Consider the following 21253-nt stretch of genomic DNA (forward strand, 5'->3'; position numbering starts at 1 on the left):
CCTCAAAGCTCCGTCTGTCCATTCTCCCCCTCCTGCCTGGTCTATTGGGGCCTTGGGTGGGTAGGCCTGGGGCAAAGGGTGGTTGGGGAGGGCAGGGGAGGGGAGGTGAGTGCCTCCATCCTCTGCTTATTGGAACGCTGGCTGGGATTCTAGGCCATGGTCCCCCCACACCCCCTTGTCCTTGACACCCCCTCACCACCACCAGTCTGGATTGTCTATTGTTACTCCTTTTACGTCTTGGAAAAAGTTAGCACAACAAAGGGCTCCTTTGTCGCTCACCCCTCTGCCTCCTGGCCTCACCCAGGCCCCCCAACCCACCCCCCCACCCCCACCCCCCCCCACCCCCGCCCCCAGCAGCTGTTCTCAGGCCTCTCGCCTGTCTGATTTGCTTGTCTGGCCTCAGGGAGGGGGAGGTGGGGGGAAAACCAGGCCAGGGCAAATTTAGTGTTGGGGTAAGAAGCAGAGGACCAGGGAAGGTCATTGAAGAGGCTGTGGACTGGTTGGGGTATGGGCATCCACTGTTCCTCTGCTGTAGGCTGGTCTTCTGGGCAGGGACAGGGGCCCAGGGCCACAGCGGTGCTGGTCAGCCAGGCTGACCGGGGAAGTGGTGCCCAGGCCCTACTAAGAGCCAGGAAAGCCCTGCCAAGGCCATTGGCCTGGTTCCCTGTCATCAGCGCCTGGCAGTCCCTGGGGTGTCTGCAGGTAAGGGGGAGGGTGGTCATGTGCAGCCAGCCCCCAGTGTCCGGCTGCTGCTTTTCTCTGTGCCTGGACTTTGGGGCCATGTGATTCATGGCTTGTAAGGTGCTTGGACCAAGAGCTCTGGGACTCTCTGAATTCCATAACCTTGTGTGCTGGGGTTTGGGGTGAGACTAGGTAGGATTCTGGGGTGTGGGAGGGGGTCCGGATCTACCTCCTCAGAGAGACATCTTGGCCCTGGACAAGTAGACTTGGCAAAGGCTCTGGCGGATGCCCAGTGGTACCTTGGGAATCTGGGATTGCCTCGATACACCTCCAGCTGCCCAACCAGACAGCTCCCACCCAGCCCAGCACAGACAGCTCCCACCCAGCCCAGCCCTGTTCTGCCTGGGGTGATGGGCAGGGGGCCAGGCACTGGGGAGGATTTGGCTAGTGGGGGCTGCCCCTGTTGGCTGGGTCACACACACACCCCCCCACCCGCCCCGCTCTCTTGGAGCTGAATAACTGGAGGGGAGGAGGGTAGTAACCCGGACATAGTATTGAGGGCAGACAGACAGAGCATTGATGGGAACAGACCCCCCTTTGTCATGCTGCTTCCCCCAGACAGGGCACCCAGAGCAGTGGGCTTCCGGGGCCCAGAGGGACTCTCCTCCTTGTCTCCAGGGGTCCCTCTGCTTATCTCAGGGAATCCCTACCTGCTCTGCTCCAACATTAGTGACTCTTCTTTGCACACCCTGCCTTGGGTCCCTGGCCAGGGGATTGTTTAAGTGGGGGAGGGGTTGTGGCTACTGGCAGTGGGGGGGGCGGGGAGGGAGCGGAAGCAGAGGGGGGTGGGGGAGTGGCCGCTTTGAATATCCTGTTGACCCCAGTTTCCTCTGCCCCCAGCTTGTGTCCTCTTCCCTCCCTCCTCATCAGGCCTTAACTCCTTCCTAACTTGGGGGAGATGGGGCCAGGCTGCCCTGGGACCAGGGCTTGAGAGCCAGGCTGACTCCTGCCCCCACCCCCCAGGTATAGCTCTGTCTACATACAAATCTGATAGTTTATCCTCTGATATTTCTGATTTTGAGGGTAGGGTCCTGGGAGAGTAGGCAGGAGTGATGGGGCGCTAGAAGCTTCACTGGCAGGCTCATTGTCCAGCTTGGACTGAGAAGTCCCAGCTTTCCTGAGACTGTCCCTGCCCCAGAGAGAGAGTCCTGGTGGCAGTGGGGAGGCTAGGAGAGGCTCCTGGGGGAGATACTGAGGCAGAGTGAGCATGGTATTAGAGATGGTGACATGTGTCTCTAACCGCCTCTCCCCTCTTTTCTAGCCATTGAGACCCAGAGCAGCAGTTCTGAAGAGATAGTGCCCAGTCCTCCCTCGCCACCCCCCCTCCCCCGCATCTACAAGCCTTGCTTTGTCTGTCAAGACAAATCTTCAGGCTACCACTATGGGGTCAGCGCCTGTGAGGGCTGCAAGGTGAGTTGAGGGGGTCACTGGGAAGGACAGTTCTGATTAGATATATGGGGTGTCCCCACTGCCTAGTCCTGGAGCATGCTGTTGTTGCAGGGTGGGGGGGGGCTGTCTCTGAAACTGCTGCTCTTGCTTCCATGCCAAAGGTGACAGAACTTTGGAGAGAAAGCTGCATTCAAGCCCTCCCATAAATGATCAGGAACTCCCAAACCAGAGGTTCCCCCTCCTGCCTGAACCCCTTTCTCCATCTCCATCCTCCAGCCTGCAGGGCATACACCCGCCCTGCTACTGCTTGCTGCCCAGGTTGTCATAGCGAGCTGGCTGCCAACTGGCTCTTGGCTGGGGACCCAGGAGGCCTGCCCCCAATGGCCCTGCCCGAACCTCACCATGGCAGCCTGGCAGGATGCAGTTAGGAGCGGGCGCCCTGCCTTGGCCTCTCCTTTAGGTGTCCAGGCTGTGGCATCCCTGGTGTCTGACCGGATTTCCCCGTGCCCACATTAGGATCTAGAGCACAGACGTGGCTGCCACCGTCCCAGCAGCTGTCGGCCTGGCTTCTTCCCCCAGTCTCCCCAGTGCCCGAACCTGTGTATTGGGATTGGGGTGCAGAAGCTGCTCAGCTTTAAGGCTTGAGGCACTGGGCTGCCCCTCAGCACAGAGTGGCTATCCCCAGGTGTGGGGCAAAGAGCAAGGCAAAGCACAGGGCTTTGGACACTCTGTGTCTGCCTGTCCTGTCCGGTTGTTCCCAGTTTGCCTCTGATCTGCTTGTCTGGTCAGCCTTTGTGCAGCCCCTGGCCAGCCGGGTCATGTACGCAGATAGGATCATGCACATCTGCCTGGCCGGTGAACACGTGTCATGCTGCCATACTCCTGATCGTGCGTGCATCTTCATCTCTCTGGCCAGCCTGTGTGTGTCCCTCTATGGCCTCCTCTTCCTGTGCTCTGAGCCAAGGGCTGTGGGTTCCAGAGCTCTGCCTCTCTCCCATCTGGTCCCATCTGCCCCCTTTCCTGACTTACTAGTGGCCCTGAGGTCCTTTTCCCCAGGAGGGAGGAAGCCAGAACTGTGGGTCTAGGTTGTGGGAAGACCGCTGCCCACCTGCAGTGTTGAGGCAGGTACTGGGATCCTTCTGGGGGGTGTCCTTGGAGGTGGACTGTTTTCTTCACCTTTTCATCACCTTCTCCTGCCCAGGTAGGTGATGGCCAGTGACCTGGGGCAGCCCTTGGACTGGCCCCTCTGTCCCTGAGGCTAGAGGCCGCAGGCTGGCACTGCTCCCACCATGGGTGTGGCTGACCTGACTCCTTTTCATCCATACCCAGGGCTTCTTCCGCCGCAGCATCCAGAAGAACATGGTGTACACGTGTCACCGGGACAAGAACTGTATCATCAATAAGGTGACCCGGAACCGCTGCCAGTACTGCCGGCTGCAGAAGTGCTTTGAAGTGGGCATGTCCAAGGAGTGTGAGTGCCACGGTGCCAGGGGCCGGCTGTGCATTAAGGCAGGGCCTCCTAATGACCATGGGAGTAGGAACATGTGTATGTGTGTGTGTGTGTGTATGTGTGTGTGTGTGTGTGTGTGAATGAATGTGCGTGCCTGTTGCGTGGTGTGTGGGCTTGCGGTTAAGGATGGTTTGTATATAACTCCGAGGACCTGTCTGTCCATGCGTCCCGCCAGCTGTGTGCCCGTGTGTGGGCAGCCATCCCTGTTTGCACGTGGCTGGCTGTGTGTGCTCACACAACGTGTGCATGTGTGTCTGCTTCCAGGCCCTGCTGGCTCTGGGGCAGGCTCAGGGCCTACCTGAGGCCCTCCGGATTATGCATCATAGGGGAGGGCTTGTAGCGGGGGTGCTGGTTGGTATTTGTGTGTGTTGGTAGAGGTGTAGGGCTGGCACAGGGATCTACAGGCCATTGTCTGGTGGAGCCAGGGGCTTCTAGTTGGAAGAGAGAATTGGGACTTCTCAGATCCCAGAGGAGCTGGGGGTTTCCAGTCTGGGCTCAGCTGAGGCCGGAGGGAGGGAGGGAGGGAAGTACGGAGGGAGGGGAGGGCTGGACAGGGAGACCCTCTTGTGTTGAATCATGGGTGTTGCCGTGGTGACCGGTGATTGATGATGTCAGAGATAAATGACGCTGACAGACGCCTCCTTGTCTGCGTGGCCGTTGCCATGGAGCCTGAGCCTTGGGGGAGGGGGTGGGGGAGGGGACCACAGGACCCCCCCCAGCCCTCTGTGGGGAGGGCAGCAGAAGAGGGAAGTGGGGAGGGGATGTAGGGGGGACCCGAGGAGCCCAGGTGGGAGCCCAGGGGCCCTGCAGCGGGGCCTGCCACCTCCCACCACCGGAGGCAGAGGACGTGTGGTCTGGTGCCTGGGAAGTGGCAGCTCTGCGCTGCAGAGTGGGTGACAACTTGGGACCCTTCCCTTCAGGGCCCATCACCGCCGCCTCCCGTTGCTTCTGCCGCCTTCCACTCCCAGAGCTTTTCAGCACAGAAGGACCAGGGTGGGGACCCCCCTCCCTCCCACCTCCAGCTCCCCCTTTCCCCCCCTTCCCGCCTGCTCCATGCCCCCGAGCTGAGCAGCTGCCATTTCAATAGAATTAAAGCTTCCGAATGATAAACGTCTTGTCACAGCTGCAATTTTCTCTTCCCAAATTATCCCCCCCACTCTCCCTCTCCCTCTCCCTCCTCTCCCTTGCACTTTATTGAATTTGCAGAATCGACATGAGTGATCTCCAAATTATGCCAGCTCCCCCCACCCCCACCCGCTGGTCCCCTCCCCGGGCCCCCCACCCCCACCCTCTCTTCCTCCAGCGTCAGCAGCCGCCACCACTGGCCCTGTGAGTGATTGTGTGTCTGGGATAATCGGCTGGTAACGACCCCATCGCTTCTTTAAAGCCGAGTGGTGTGTGCGGCTCAGCGCCCCTGGTGATTTGTCAGCTCCCCCGGCTAATGGGCCGAGAGATTCTCCCGCCCAGGCCCCCACTTTCAGGCTGGGGGGCTGTTCAGAGCCCATTCTAGGGACCCCCAGGGAGACTGCTGCCCAGGAGGGCTGGGGACCAGTGGAGGCAGGAGCCAGCAGAGGGAGTGGGGGGGGCAGAGCACGAAGATGGGACCCTCTGCACACTTGCCCTCAGCCCCGGACACCTGCACACCTGGCGTGTGGGCTGGCGTAGGTGTGTGGGAGGTGGGAGCACAGGGGCCATGGGCTGGCCAAGGAGTGTGTGTGCTGCGGTCACGTGCCAGGACAGGCCTTGGCCTGTGGGTCAGGTGGGCATGGAGGGGCGGGCCGTGTGTTGACACCTTACCGGCCTGTGCACCTGTATATGCGCATTCACACGTGCACTCCTGCGTGTGTACTTCTGTGCGCGTGCGCCAGACCTGGCCAGGTGACTTCCTTGGCAGCCATGGCTCTGTGTGGTGGGAGGAGCTCGGGCGGGGATGGGCCCCTGCCTACACCTGCTGTAACCCTGGCCTCTGCCCTCCACAGCTGTGAGGAACGACAGAAACAAGAAGAAGAAGGAGGCGCCCAAGCCCGAGTGCTCTGAGAGCTACACGCTGACGCCCGAGGTGGGGGAGCTCATCGAGAAGGTGCGCAAAGCACACCAGGAAACCTTCCCTGCACTCTGCCAGCTGGGCAAATACACTACGGTATGGTTTTCCCCATCCTGGCAGGGTGGGGTGTGCCCGGTGCCGCAGGGCCCATCTTGCCCCTCCTCACCCCTGCCCGGGCTTCCGTGTTGTCCCTTCCCCTCTTCTTCCTCCTACTGCTTCCTGATCAAGGAGATCTCAGGAAGTGAAGTGGGTGGAGGGCAGGCCTGTGGGGGCGGCAGAGTCAGGCCGAGAAGGGGTACATGAGGAGAAGGCCCTCACTCTCCCCCGTCCTCTCAGAACAACAGCTCAGAGCAACGTGTCTCTCTGGACATTGACCTCTGGGACAAGTTCAGTGAACTCTCAACCAAGTGCATCATTAAGACTGTGGAGTTCGCCAAGCAACTGCCCGGCTTCACCACCCTCACCATTGCTGACCAGATCACCCTCCTCAAGGCTGCCTGCCTGGACATCCTGGTGAGGGTCTGCACCCTGCCCACCCGGGTACTGCCCCTGAGTCCTTGGAGGAGGTCCTGCCATTCAGATAACCACCTTCCCCAAACACATCTGGAATCGATCTATCCAAGCGCCTCCCACCCAAATGTCTACCCTTCCTTTCCACAATGTGTCCACCTGTTCACTTAGCCCCTTGCATCTGGATGTACACTGCTTCACCCATGTACCCATACACGCACCCATCCATGTTCACCCCATCTTTCCACTGAACCTTTCACCCCACTGCACATCTGCCCATCTTCAGTCTAATAAAGATTCACCTAGGACCCTGTGTGGCCAGGCCTTGAGCTGGGTGTTAGCAATGGAAGTGGACACAACATTGGCCCCTCTCTTGAGAACCTTCTGTGGGTAGAGGCAGCAGATACGTAAACAGAGGTTACCAAACTGTGCTGAGCACTGGCTGGAGATGGGGGAGGGCTGTCCCTTCCCTGAGGGAGAGAGAGAGCTAGCTGCGGGGGGGACGGGGACAGGGAAGGTGTCAGCAGAGGAGGGGTCATCTCGGGTTGTACAGAAGGGGCACATGGGAGGGCCCTAATTTAAAAGCAGGGTGTGAGAGGACCAACGGGGTGATACCAGCTGGATTCAGGGGACTGCAGGGCATTTGGCGGGGCAGAGGGTGGCCAGGCTAGAAGCAGGATGTGCATGGTAGGGAATTTCAAAGTCAAGGCTGGAGGACTCTCCTCCTTGACTTCCCTAATGGGCTTGGCCCACCTGTCCCCTCTTGGCTACTTCCAGGGTGGGGAACCTGGGAGGTGACAAGGCTGAAGCTTCCTGGTAGGGATGGGGTGGGAGGAGCAGAGTGTGGCATTTCTGGGTAGTCAACTGTTCCCTTGCCCCAGATGCAAGAGTTTCAAACCCGGATCAGGGTTTGAAATGGTTGAAGCTGATACACATTCATGGAATTCTGCTGTGAACCCAATCCTGGGAACGGTAGACCTAAACCTGCTAGGTCCTTGCCTCCTAAAAATTCTAGTTGCTGTCTAGATTCTCTTCATGGAGACCAGATGATCTAGATCTGCATTGTGCAGTAGCTGCTTGCTGTGTGTAGCTCTTTAAATTAAGATTAGATTCCATTCAGTTCCTCAGTTACACTAACCACATTTCAAGTGCCCAGTGGCTACTATTTGCGTGGTGCAGACATAGAACATTTCACATCATTGCGGAAAGTTCTATCGGACGGCACTGGTTTGGCTGCCCGCCAGGTGGTTGTGTGGGGATGCTGGTACTGGAAGTGCTGGGTTGATGGGTCAAGTCCCTGAGCTCGTGCATCCTCTGCACCCAGATCCTGCGGATCTGCACGCGGTACACGCCCGAGCAGGACACCATGACCTTCTCAGATGGGCTGACCTTGAACCGGACCCAGATGCACAATGCCGGCTTCGGCCCCCTCACAGACCTGGTCTTCGCCTTCGCCAACCAGCTGCTGCCCCTGGAGATGGATGATGCTGAGACTGGTCTTCTCAGTGCCATTTGTCTCATCTGTGGAGGTGGGCAGGGAGCCTGGGGCTGGGGAGCCAAGTTCAGGGTGGTGGGACAGCCCCCAGAGTCCCTTCCAGGCAGCAGCCCAGGCTCAGATCAGCAGGGAACCTTGGCCTTTGTCAGGCCCTTCTCTGAGGGCTGAACCAAGAACCCAGAGGGGCTGGGGCGGGTCTGTGGCCACACAGCAAAGGAGTGGAGCTGGAGACTTGACATCTCTTTTGCCATTTGCAGGCCGTGCCCTTTCTAGGGGGCTTAAGAGTGAGGGCTTGAGGGTCAGACCACCCAGGTTCAAATCCTGGCCAGCTTATGACCTTCAGCAGGTTGCTGAACTTCACTGAGCCCCCGTTCCTTTAAAATGGGGCAATAATGGTCTCCGCCTCATAAGGTTGATGGGGGGCGATTAAGAGCGTAATAAATAAGACACAGTTTGTCTCCAGTAAGGCTCAGTAAATGTTGGCTGCTGTTACTATTTGATTGTTAATGAGAGTTTTGACATTGTGCTGGTGTCCATGGTAATGGGTGGGTGTGAGACCTACCTGGGCATCCTCCCTTTGCCTGAGAAAGGCACAGCCTGTGTTCAGGGCTCCCATCCCTATGAATTGAGCTGTCCGAAAGGACAGAGTGGGCAACACCAAACCCAGATGCCCTCTGCTCACACTTAAGAGCCTCTCAGGGCATTTCTCACAGCACACAGACCTGTCCACTGCTCTGTGTGGGGAGGTCCCGGGAGCAGAGATCCTCAGCCTGTGGCCTGGGCCAGCGTGCCCCCCAGTGGCCGAGGCTGGGAGTGCGGCTGTGTGCCTTGCTTGCCCCGGCCGCTGCTCAGGGGGCGTCTGCTTCCTCAGACCGGCAGGACCTGGAGCAGCCAGACAGGGTGGACATGCTTCAGGAGCCGCTGCTGGAGGCACTGAAGGTCTATGTGCGGAAACGGAGGCCCAGCCGCCCCCACATGTTCCCCAAGATGCTGATGAAGATCACAGACCTGCGAAGCATCAGTGCAAAGGGTGAGGCTCATGCCCTGTGTGTCCGCGAGAGCTGGACTCCAACACCCTGCCCGGGACCCCTTGACCATGCCCAGAGTCAGGCCCCCTACATGTGAGCTGATGCCCTATGCTTTTGTGCCCACAACGATGCCCTACTCATCTGGACTTCACCGGGTCCACATGACCTGTTTGTGAGCTCGAAGCTGGCATTGTCACCTTTGCACGGTAGTTGAGGGCATGGCTTTGCCACCAGAGCGTATGGGTGTGCACTGAGCAGGTCACCCAGCAGCTCTGAGCCTCATCTTCCCATCTGAGGAATGGGGATGATGGTGGTGTTCACAGCTGTTCTTGAGGGGTCTGTGGGAGAATCCATAACACACAGCACACAGGAGCCCTAGGCAGTCTGATGTCAGGGCCTGAGCTTGAAACAGCTGCTGCCCCGAGACTTGGCAGCTCAAGAGAGTTGGCTTCCGTCGAAGAACTGAGGCCCGAGTTCGGTCCATAGTGGATGTCCATGTTGGTAGAACCGGCCCTCCCACCCGTGCCCCCTCCCTCCTGGAGCTTTGTGAAGCCGGACGGTGTGCTGACCTCAGCTCCTCCTCTCCTGCAGGGGCTGAGCGGGTGATCACGCTGAAGATGGAGATCCCGGGCTCCATGCCACCTCTCATCCAGGAAATGCTGGAGAACTCCGAGGGCCTGGACACTCTGAGCGGACAGCCGGGGGGTGGGGGGCGGGATGGGGGCGGCCTGGCCCCCCCACCCGGCAGCTGTAGCCCTAGCCTCAGCCCCAGCTCAAACAGAAGCAGCCCGGCCACCCACTCCCCTTGACTGCCCGTGCCCGGTGGACACAGCCCTCACCCCACGCCCTGGCTTTTCTCTGCCTTTCTACCAACCATGAGACCCCTGCCGGCCCTGCCCCCCCAACCTGTCCTCCCTTTCCTCGGGGACAGGAGGGAGGAGGCGGTGACTCTTCAGATGGAGGCCTGGGCAGGAAGGACTGCCTGCTCCTGCAGCCTGGGCTGACATCACGGGCAAGGTCGTGAACTGCGTGCGGACCGCTGGTCCTGGGCCTCAGGATGGAGCCTGGGGGCCTTGTGTTCATCAAGACAGCCCTCTGTCCCCCTCGCCACATCTTCATCACCAGCAAATGCCAGGACCTGGCTCCCCCATACTCAGAACCCGCAAGCCATTGCCCCCCGGTCGGGAACCCCCCCCTGCCTTGGTTGGTGACAGAGGGGGTGGGCCAGAGGGGTGGGGGGTTCCCCCTGTACATACCCTGCCATACCAACCCCCAGGTATTAATTCTCGCTGGTTTTTGTTTTTATTTTAATTTTTTTTTTTTTGGTTTTGATTTTTTTTTTAATAAGAATTTTCATTTTAAGCACATTTATACTGAAGGAATCTGTGCTGTGTATTGGGGGGAGCTGGATCCAGAGCTGGAGGGGGGTGGGCCTGGGAGGGGGGAGTGGCCCGGAAGGGGCTCCCACTCTCTCTCCATGTCCCCGCACCCCCTAGCCCTCCTCCCCAGCCTTTTCCTCCTCAGTTTTCTCTTTAAAACTGTGAAGTACTAACTTTCCGAGGTCTGCCCTCCCTTACTCCCTCTGCCTAACCACTGGGTGTGGACAGTTTCAGGCAGCCCCCAGAATGAGGAGGCTTCCCACGAGAGAGGGCAGGGGCCCAGCGAGGGGGGGCCTCAACATACCCGTGTGTTTCTCAGCCCAGTGGCCTCGGCAGAGCTGCCTGTCCAGCAGGGCTCACGTCATCCAAGCCCTCCAGCCCCCACCGTGAAGGGGCTGGCCAAGGAGTTCAAGCTGCACCTGCCCCCCAGCCTCACAGCCACCAGCACTGCCCACAGGGCCCCTAGACACATACACACACACACACATACACACACACACACACACCTGGACAGATGGGCCAACAGACACACCTGGCCTGAGTTCCTCCCATTTCCCTAGCCTGCCCCCCGCCCCTCACTCCATACCTGTACCCCCTCCTTGCCCCGCAGGACGGGCCTCCAGGGGGTCCCCTCCCCTCACCCCCTGCACCCCCAGGCTGGGGGAGCTGGCTCTGCCCTGCCCTCCTTGCCCCGGGGTTGGGGTCTCATCCCCTCAGAGCCCGCTGGTGCGCCTGTTACTGTTGGACTTTCCACTGAGATCTACTGGATAAAGAATAAAGTTATATTTATTCTACACGTGCCTCAGAGCCTCACTGCCTAGCTGCCTTCTCTCACGGTGTGGGCAGGGAGCTGGGGATGGGGGTTGGGTATGAGCAGGGGGGACAAGTCGCCTGCCTGGCTGTGCTGAGGTCTCTGGTGGAACAAGCTAGGCCTGGTCTACGGGTCTACACAGCCCATGTCAGGGAGTTCCAGTCTGGAGGTGGGGAGGGGACAGGAGGAACTGTTCCCACCTTCAGAGAGTCCCCAGTCCGAGGGAGGAAGCCAGCCCCTGCCTTCAGAGAGTCCCCAGCCCTTGGGAACCAGGGCTTGGGTCTGGGGGGTCACTAAGTGGCAGAGGAGTTCTATTTTGGACTCGACCTTGAGGAGTGGTAGTTGGCATGGGTACCTGGGTCAGGAGCCCTTGGTAACCTAACAGGAACATAGGATTGGGGGGAAGCTTAGAAGGCCAGCCCATCCATCCCGGTGCCACCAAGAAGGACTGTCCTGCCCTCCCCTGCCTGCCCTTGAAGTCACTCTGTGGGCAGGAGGCACAGAAGACAGGTTGCAGGGGAACCTGGTTGCTCCTGGTTGAGAGATCAGTTGTGACAGGCGGGTAGTGGCATCAAAGACCAATTTTGGGGCAGCCCCAGTGGCTCAGCGGTTTAGCGCCGCCTTCAGCCCAGGGCGTGATCCTGGAGCCGGGATCAAGTCCAACGTCGGGCTCCCTGCATGGAACCTGGTTCTCCCTCTGCCTGTGTCTCTGCCCCCACCCCCGTGTCTCTCATGAATAAATAAATAAATAAAATCTTAAAAAAAAGAGCAATTTTGTCCACCCTTCACACTACACGTCAAGGCCCAGTGAGGGCAGTGTCCTTGCCCAGGGTCACACAGTGAATTCATCGCAGATGGGGGACCAGTACTCAGGACTCCCACCCCTCAGCCAGAGATCTTTCCTGGAGCCCTGATGTCCCCAGTGAAGCGGCAAGCACTGAGGTCTGAGGGTCCTGGGGGGTGGCAGTGTAGGCTGTGGCTGGGGGCGGTTAGCAGGGCGCCTGGGCAGGGCGAGCTCCTTCCATGGGGGTGGGGTGCCTGCCATTTCTATTTCGGCCACCGGGTGGCGACAGCGCCTCACTTATCTCGCCGTCCGGCGGGCCAGCGTGCGTGTGGGGACAGGGGTTCTCGTCCTACAGCAAATTTTTTCTGACACTTTGACTAGGACAGAAATTTAACATAACATACCTGCCCACGTGCTTTACAAAAATCACTATGCTATCACCCTGTAGCGTAAAGGAGAAACAAAGGGAAAGGATTATGAATTTCAGTGTGTTTTTGCCCATGATGACATCATCCTATGATTGCTTCTGCTTTTAATTAATACTTCGGGATTTAAAAGATGTGAGAAGGTTGGAAGCCATTCGGTACAAGAAGCCCAGGAAACTCAAGGAGTATGGGTGAATGTTCAAATAAAAGCTGACAATATATAATAAAACTGTACCAAAAAAAAAAAAAAAAAAGTCCCCAAACAAAACCCTAATAATGTTTTACATGTAAAACAGATCAGGCAATTATAGAGAGGTTTTTCATTGTGTGACTGTCCCGTGGGACATCCTAAAGTCATGTGTGACCTTTCTTTATTAAGATTTTATTTATTTATTCATGAGAGACACAGAGAGAGAGGCAGAGACACAGGCAGAGGGAGAAGCAGGCTCCATGCAGGGAGCCCGACGTGGGACTCGATCCAGGATCCAGGATCACGCCCTGGGCTGAAGGCAGTGCTAAACCGCCGGGCCACCCAGGCTGCCCTCTTTCTTTCTTTTTTAAAGTAAGCCCTACACCTGACCTGGAGCTCAGACTCATGACCCCAAGATCAAGAGTCACATGCTCTACCGACTGAGCCACAGGTGACCCCACATGTGACAACTCTGTACTGTAGGAGGGCATCATGGCATTTCTGGCCTCTGCCTACCAAATGCCAAGAGGGTCGCCCTCACTGTGGCGACTAAAGCAGCAGCCCCACATTTACAAAGTGCCCCCTGCCCCAGTAGTACCTTTGGCTGGGGCTTGAGGCTGCTTTCCGTGGCTCACAGTCCATCGCTGCTGAGTGGTTTCTCACCCACCACACAAGTGACATTTTGGGCTTAGGGATTCTTTGTTGGGGTGGGGGACCGTCCTGTGCATGGGGGGATGTTTAGCAGTATCTCTGGCCTCCCACGGGGCATTTAACCAGGACTGGGGCAAATATCAGAAGGCTTTGTAGAAGAGGTGCCCCCTCCCAGCTGAAGGTCTAAGGGGAAGAGTCAGCAAGCAGGGGCACAGAGGTGATAAATAGCTTCATGTGATCACAAACTGTCACCAGCTCTGTGCTTTAACCATTTCCGTGGGAATGCTGGAAGAAGTAAGTTGGAGAGGCAGGGATGGGCGCAGGCCAGGGCTGGTTCAGGAGCCGGACTTGACCCTGAGAGTGATGGGAGTGAAGGATTTCAAGCCAGTGAGCTAGCTGTTCAGATGAGAATTGCAGGGAGCAGAGTGGAAGCTGTAGGAGCTCTCCAGGCCACCGGTGGCAGGGCTGGCCCTGGGCAGACTCTGAAGAGGTGAGAGTGCATGAGGGGAAGAATGCTTAAGTGGCAAAATGGGAGGACCAGGTGATTGACAGGACATGGAAGGTGGGCAGAAGACAGGCTTTGGCAGTAGTGGGTGGAGGTGGCCTGGGTAGATGGAGACATCAACATTGAGACAGGAAACTAAGGCAGTTGGGGTTGCATTTGAGGTGCTGGGGACCCCCACTCCCATCCCTTACTCTATTCCAGCCACATGGGCCTTCTTGCTGCCCTCAAATACCCCCAACGTATTCCTGCCTCAGGGCCTTTGCACTCACCATTCCCTCCACCTGGAATGCCCTTCCTGGAGCCAGCTTCAGGGCTAGCTCTTTGCTACATTCTGTTCCAGTGTCACGCCTCAGGGATAGTCACTGTCTCGCCTTATTTTGAGCAATACCTGGTGGTATATTCTACTGCCTGCCTTCCCACCAGAATGTAAGCTTCACGAAGGCAGGATTTGTACACCACTGAAGCCCAACGTCAATTTTGCTCTGTTCGATACAGTTGTCACTAGCCAAGTGTGGTGACTGGGTCTTCAAAATGTGGCTGATCCAAACTGAGATGTGCTCTAAGCATAAAACACATACCAGATTTCAAAGACTTAGTACAAAAAAAAAAAAAAAAAGAATGTAAAGTATCTCCTTAAGACTTCTTTATATCGATGATGTGTTGAAATAACATTCTGGATATACTGGGTTAAAGAAAATATGTTATTAAAATTACTTTCATCTGTTTCCTTTTACTTTTTAATGTAGCTAATGGAAAATTTAAAATTACACATGTGGCTCACATCCTATTTCTCTTGCACAGTGCTGATCTTGAACATTGCCTGGCGTATAGTATGTGCTCAACAAATATTTCTTGAATGAACACATCTGGAAAACAGCTGGATATCCCCATCTGAATTTGTTGGAGGTCCAGGCTTTTCACACATAACTGACTGTCATCAGAGAGATGTTGCTGCCTGCCATGAGCATGGATAAGCCTTTGGGCCCCAGAGACACCTTCAGTTCCTCATCAACACAAATTTACTAAGCACCTACTATGGGCCAGTGTGGAGGAGCAAGCAATGCCATCCAGCAGATGTGCTCTGCCTGCAGAAGCATGGGTGCCATGGGGCACCCAGTTCTGACTTGGGTGTGGGCGCTGTGAGGGAAGGCATCTATTTCTTCCCAAATGAGACCAAAAGGTAGGCAGGAATTAGCTAGGTGAGGTGGGAGTGCTGCAGACAGGCAGGCTGCTCCAGGCCAAGAAACAGCACGTTCTAACATCTAGAAGGAGATTTGGTCACTGTGCCTGGTAAGAAGAGGAAAAACTCTATGCTTTGAGCACAGAAACCATAGGAAGCCCATGCAGTGGGGCTGGGGCCAGCTGGGACAGGGTTGGGACTTCAGAAGCCTCATCCAGGCGCTGGACTTATCCTGATGACAGGGAGCCCCCGAGAGTGTAAGCAGGAGGACCATTTAGAAAGACCCCTCTGCCCGCTGTGTGCAGTACGGGCCGGAGAGTCCAGGACAAAGAGGGGAGGACCAGGGACGTAGGAGAAAAGACGGCAGAGTGGGTGGTGGTGGCCTGCTCAGCAGGGTTGGATAAGGCCCAGGGCGTGGTCAGATGGGGCCGCTGGATGTCACTTAGGTCCTGGGTGAGCTTATGGAGATCAGCACCGCTGGGGTACAAGGGAGGAAGACAGATGGGGCAGAGAAGATACAGAAGGGGGACAAGAGGCAGCCAAGTATCCCCCCAGGAGGGAAGATGGTGGTGGCTGCAGGGAAATGCAGGGCCTGGAGCACGTTTTAGGGCATATTTCTTTTGAGGATGGAAGGAACTTGGCCATGTTTATGAACTTGCAGCCAGGTGAGGAAGTGAAGACAGAGAAGAATCCTGCTGACCCTACTGCCCACCCCCACTCTGCTTCCATCAAAGGGAGGGTTTGGCCACCCTGGTCTGGCGACACAGTCGAGCGTGTGGATGGTGCCCACAAGCCCTACCGCTCTGGGGCCTGCCCAGGGGGAAGGGGCACCTCTCTCCTCCCTGTGTGGGCTCCATTAAGAGCGGGGAGCTTCTGCAGTGCCACGGTGGCTGTTGCTGGCACCTTACCAGAGATCTCTCTCTCTCTCTCTCTTTCTCCCTCACAGCCACACGTAGACATACACACTCACGCAGGACATACAGATGCACACATGCACAGGACTCACACACACAAGGTATACACGCACGGAGAGCCCGCGTAGGATGTAGCTGCGCACACGCACATGCACACACACAGCTCACGGAGGACACATGCATGCACACGCGCACACAGCTCACACGGGTCTTACATGTGCATACGCACACACAGCTCACGCCATACCTAGTGTGCATGTGAGCACACACCTGGGGCGGCCACCCAGCGTGAACAAGGAGAGGCCCTCGGGAAGCTGGTGTCACGATTCTGTTTCCTGGGCACCACCGGAACCTCCGTTTTGCGCCCTGCTGTGTCCTCTTGCGCACTCTCCCCCCGCGGCCCCGTCCCTTTCCCTGCCACGTGGATGAGGCGGGCACCGCGACCTGCCGCAGCGCATCCTCCGGCCCCACGCCACCGCCACCGCCACGGCCACCGCCACCGCGAGCGCCGGGAAGCGCCCGCGGGCAAGGTCGCGGGGACAGCCCGGCGGGAGCCCCTGCGGCCCGCCCCTAGATGGCCAGGTCCTGGCGGGCGGTGGCCAGGGACGCCTTGCCGCGGCCGCTGCCGCCCTCGCTGTCGCGGGCGGGCGCGGGGTGCGCATAGGCGGGCGGGCCGCAGGGGGCGGGGCGCGGCGGCGGCGGCGGCGGCGGCGGCGGCGGCGGCGGGAGCAGCTGCGCCCCCTCGTGCGCGCGGTGGCGGCGGCCGGCGCGCGGGCGGCCCTTCCAGAGCAGGTGGCCCAGCTCGGCCACGCTGAGCAGCGCCGAGAGCAGCCCGACGGCGAAGTAGAAGAGCACGAAGACGGTCTTCTCGGTGGGCCGGCTCACGAAGCAGTCCACGGTGTGCGGGCAGGGCGCGCCGGCGCACGCGAAGTGCGGGGCCACGCGGAAGCCGTAGAGCAGCGCCTGGGCCGCCAGGAAGGCCAGCTCGGCCAGCAGGCGCAGCGCCACGCTCAGCAGGTAGCAGCGGCGGCGCGGGGACGGCCCGGGGCCCGCGTCCGCCTCCGCCTCCGCGCCCGCGCCCGCGCCCGCGCCCGCGCCCGCGCCCGCGCCGCCCGCCCCCTTGCCCGCCCGGTGCACCGCGTAGATGACGAAGAGCACGGGCGGCGCCGACAGCAGCAGGATGTGGAAGAGCCAGAAGCGGTAGTGCGAGACGGGGAAGGCGCGGTCGTAGCACGTCTGGCGGCAGCCCGGCTGCAGCGTGTTGCACACGAACTCCTCCTGCTCGTCCTCGAACACGGCGCCGCCCACGGTGGCCAGCACCAGGATGCGGAAGATGAGCATGACCACCAGCCACAGGCGGCCCACGAGCGGCGACTGCAGCTGCACGGCGTCCAGCAGCGAGCCCAGGAACGCCCACTCCCCCATGGCGCTGGGGACGCGGGGGGGGGGGGGGTCAGAGGCCGCCGACCAGCGTCCCCAGCCCCCCGGGGGGTCAGCTAGCCCTCCTCTGACCTTGGGGCGAGGCAGGTGCTCCCTTAGGCCTGGGTTCAGCTGGGCTATTGTGGTATCCAGGGTATCTAGGGGACGCGGGGGTGGGGTGCGGTGGAGGGCAGGAGGGGTTGGGAGGTGCGCCCCTGTGGGTGCCCTTCTCCGGGGACCACAGGCGCTGGGGAGGAGCCCCACCCTGGTGCTCCAGAGTCCAGATCTGTAGGGAGTGAACATGGACATCAAGGAGGCGCAGCCACCCACTGCACTGTGGAAGCGGAGACCCAGCGGCGCCCTTATGTGCTCGAGGATGCTTTCCTTGGGCGACCATGGTGCCTCCAACCCCCGACTCCAGATCCCCCCTGGGAGAGGTGGGAGCCAGCAGACCCGGAGCGGCCTCACCTTCTTTCTCTGCCTGCCACTTCTCTCGCCCCTCTCATCCCACTGAACTTCTCTCAGAATTGGGGGGTGGACACAAAAGTAGTCCCACTTCCATAACTCTATCAGTAGTATCCTTTGTTGGAGATGTCCCCCACCATCCCACCCCGGAGTGGCAGGCTACAGGCCCAGCCCTCTCCCATCTCCTCCCTGGTGTCCCTCTACTTCCAGCCTCCCACATCTCTTGAGAACCTCCTCCAAGGGCACGCGCGCGCACACACGCTCACCCAGGTCCCACAGACCCCTGGGTGCCCCCAGACCCTCACCTGACCCCACTCACCCTGTGGCTGCAGCTGAGGTGTTAGAGCTGAGGGAGGGATCCTGGGAGATGGCTGGAGCTTGTTTCTCCTAGGCTCCTTTTCATTTTCCCTTTTGGATTTGGCCAGGATGGATGACAGGACAGAATGGCCGAGAGGGGCTTGCTCTCCCCCTTCTCTTAAAGGGACAGGGTGGCCCTGTTGGCTGGCTCCACCCTTGGGAACAGACACAGGGCCATGCCCCTTGCTGGCCTTTGCCAGCCCTCCCTTTCGATCCCTAATCCACCCCTACCCCCATCCCACTGCTGTGTCTCCTTCTGGGAATGGGGGAGGGGGTTAATCAGAACCAACTGCTTTTGACAGGGGGTGGGGGGTGTGGGTTATGGAAGCCCACCTTACAGATGCCCCCAAACTGGAAGGCCTAGACCCACTATTAACTGACTGGCAACTTTCGGGCTGGAGAGAGGTTTGGTGCTGAGTTGGGGGCAGCAGCACAGTCACTGAGCTCTTCAGGCCAGTCTCCTGGTGTGTTAACTGAGGACACTGGGCCATCTGACCTCCACGTTTCCTTCCAGTTCTATGTCTTAATGCTAAGGTCTTAATGCTAAGGTCATATTAAGGAGAACAAAGAAAACCTGAGCCCAGAAAAAGATCCCATAGGAAACCATGAAGGCATCAAGAGTGGTCGGCATTGGTCGTTAAAAAGCTTTTGCTTGGGGCAGCCTGCGTGGCTCAGTCGTTTAGCGCCACTGTCAGCCCAGGGAGTGATCCTGGAGACCTGGGATTGAGTCCTGCATCGGGCTCCCTGCATGGAGCCTGCTTCATCTCCCTCTGCTTGTGTCTCTCATGAATAAATAAAATTAAAAAAAAAAAAAGCTTTTGCTTTCTTCCCGCTTTTCTGTAATCTCCAGATTTATTATAATAAGCATGTTATTTTATAATGGGAAAAATAAATAGACTTCTCTTCCCCTATAAGGCTCTGAATCACATCCTCTGGCTCTAGGTGGCAGGAAAGGCTGTCCCTTAGAGAAAGAGTTAGGATGAGTCATGGTGACCGGAGTGGCCAGGGAGGGGATCCCTGAGGTTGAGACATTTTGTTCATCCCCTGTAGGCCTTTCTAGGAATCTGCCCAACCTGCACACCATTGCCCTCCTTCACCTGCACACCTGCTCTCAACCAGGCCCTGTGCTGAGTCCTTCACACAAATTAGCTCATTTAATCCTCTTGACGACCCTGGCAGGAGGGAAGCTGGGACTCAGAGGGTCTCAGCAACTTGCCCATAGTCACACAGCAAGTATGTAGCTGGTGGCTGTCTCATGCCTGGCTTGACGGGCTGGGAGCCCATGTGCTTAAGCCTGTCATGGAACTGTCCTTCTAGCTTGGGTTTCCCAGGGTCTGACAATCCCCAGGGCTTCTGGGGGGTCTGGTGGACCCAGACTCTGCAAGTGGACCATGACTGTCCCTCTCTGAGTGGGGAGGCCAAGGCTCTCCTCCTCCATGACATTTCCTCTTTCCTTTAGCCACGGGGGCCTGTATAATTTTCCATGTGTTGACAGAGACCCCCTGGCCCGATTTCAGGAAGGGGTGGGAAATGTGCCCTTCACCCACACTGGCTCAGGGGCCCAGCCCAACCTGGAAAAACCCTAGGTTAATGATGGATGTGCTGGGGAACCCTCCCACCATCAGGCAGAGTTCCCTTGGGAGTGGGCCTGGGTGGGGAGACACTGCCTTGGACAAAGTCCAAAGGAAAGCACAGGCTGGGGCCCCACATTCCAAAAACAGGATGTGGGGTGGGGGCATGGCTGACCTTCCCAACCCTGACCTCTGCCTGCTTCTGGCAAAGCTGCTCCCCGACCCCCGACCCCCAGCCCCAGCCATGGGGGCTCAGGGACACACCTCATCTCTCCTGCCTGTCCAATGGTCCCTGCCCCTGTACTCATGGTCCCTGCTGGGTCAGGTCACTGTCCCAGCCTGGAAAAAACCCATCAGTTTGTCTGCCTGTCAGAAGTGGGAAATGGCAGAGCTGGTGGGCTCGGGTGAGGCAGGCGCATGGTCACACCGCAGTGTCCCCAGCCCTGGTGCCACAGGGCCAGACAGGGGAGACTTCAATCTCTGGGGCCCATCATCCTTCCCAGATAGCGCTGTCCAGCCTGAGAGGAGGTGTCATTGATGCTATCCAGGGCTGGTGACACATGGCCCCATTCTTGGCCATACTTAAGATCTGGAGCTAGGCTGAGAGGCCCATCCTGCCCAGGTTCACAGTCAATCTCTGTCCCAGACACTTCACCCTAGCCTGTGGGGCTGTGGAGCCATTCTGTGACATGGGGACACATATATGCAGGCACCGCATGGTTGTACCCAGTAAGTGATATCATCAGGGCACGATGGTATTGTCTCCTCCCTCTGCTCCTCTAATGTTTTTTGGTCTTTATAGAAATCCTGCCTTGGGGCGCCTGGGTGACTCAGTGGTTGAGCGTCTGCCTTTGTCTGCCTTTGACTCCGGGTGTGATCCCTGGGTCCCAGGATCAAGTCCCACATCGGGCTCCACCCAAGGAGCCCGCTTCTCCCTGTGCCTGTGTCTCTGCCTCTCTCTCATTATGTCTCTCATGAATAAATAAAATCTTAAAAAAATAAAAAAGAAAAAAAGAAATGCTGCCTTTTAGTGAGGCTTTCCTTAGCGGCCCTGACTAGAATTAACCTTCTACTCCCTGTCCTCTTTCTCAGCTTTATTTCTTTTGCACCGATCACTATATAACATACTTGGTACTTTTTATTTTTTATCCCACGTGGCACCCATCTCCCTTAGCACGTAAGCTCCATGAGGGCAGAGTTTTGGTGCCTTGTTCACTGTCCAGTGTCAGCACCTGGAACAGCTTCTGGCACATGGTAGATGCTCAGTAAATATTTGTCAGGTGGATGAATGAAGTTGGGTGGGAGGGTCGCAGAGGCTGCAGGTCATCTCCCCCCAAGACCCTGAGAACGGGGGTGGGGCACATGCCTCAGTTGCTCACTCTGATCACCTCTAAAGCTTGTGATCACTTAAATGGCTGATTTGGTCTGAGATCAGTAATCATAATGTCCGGTCCTGGGTAGAAATGAAAACTCCAAGACGGGTTAGTGGCAAAATTCCTCTCTTGTCTTCCTTCCCAGCTTGGCCAGGGTGGGGAAGGCGCCGGCCCCAAAGGGTGGGCGCCTGGTTTCCTGGTTGCCCTGCAGCACCTCCATAACACCCCCACCCGTGATCCCGGACCCCCCGGATCCCCCATCCGGGATCATGCCCTGAGCCAAAGGCAGACGCTCAACCACTGAGCTATCCAGGTGTCTCTGTAGTTGGCCTTTCTGATCCGCTGCATCGTGTCTGACCCTTCAAACTCTTTCCAGGCCTGAAGATCCTCCGGACAGGCGACCTTCTGTCCCCAGGCCCTCAAGGCTCCCTGTCCTGGGGGGGGGGGGGGGGGGCGGGGCTTCAGCCTGCGGCTCCCAATACCCCCCGCCGGCTCCGTGGTTGCCTCACACA

At 58.1% G+C, this 21253-nt stretch overlaps 2 protein-coding genes across 5 annotated transcripts in view; one reads left to right on the forward strand and one right to left on the reverse strand.

Moving 5' to 3' along the window:
• The window catches only part of RARA (retinoic acid receptor alpha), a 44517-nt gene extending 33627 nt beyond the window's left edge, over positions 1-10890 (forward strand). For all 4 annotated transcript variants that reach the window (XM_041725325.1, XM_041725324.1, XM_041725327.1 and 1 more), the window contains 7 exons: positions 2003-2151; positions 3460-3601; positions 5620-5780; positions 6021-6197; positions 7519-7723; positions 8561-8719; positions 9309-10890. In XM_041725325.1, the coding sequence (XP_041581259.1) occupies positions 2003-2151; positions 3460-3601; positions 5620-5780; positions 6021-6197; positions 7519-7723; positions 8561-8719; positions 9309-9526 (1211 nt within the window). In that variant the 3' untranslated portion in view covers positions 9527-10890. The remainder of the gene's footprint in view (positions 1-2002; positions 2152-3459; positions 3602-5619; positions 5781-6020; positions 6198-7518; positions 7724-8560; positions 8720-9308) is intronic.
• A 5236-nt stretch (positions 10891-16126) lies between these two features.
• On the reverse strand, positions 16127-17390 carry GJD3 (gap junction protein delta 3). Its single transcript, XM_041725893.1, has one exon. It carries the CDS (start codon positions 17282-17284, stop codon positions 16127-16129), a length of 1158 nt encoding a protein of 385 aa, XP_041581827.1. The 5' UTR covers positions 17285-17390.
• Positions 17391-21253: the final 3863 nt, after the last annotated feature.

Source organism: Vulpes lagopus, chromosome 12 (assembly GCF_018345385.1).
Source record: "Vulpes lagopus strain Blue_001 chromosome 12, ASM1834538v1, whole genome shotgun sequence".
In the NCBI taxonomy this organism is placed as follows: Eukaryota; Metazoa; Chordata; class Mammalia; order Carnivora; family Canidae; genus Vulpes; species Vulpes lagopus.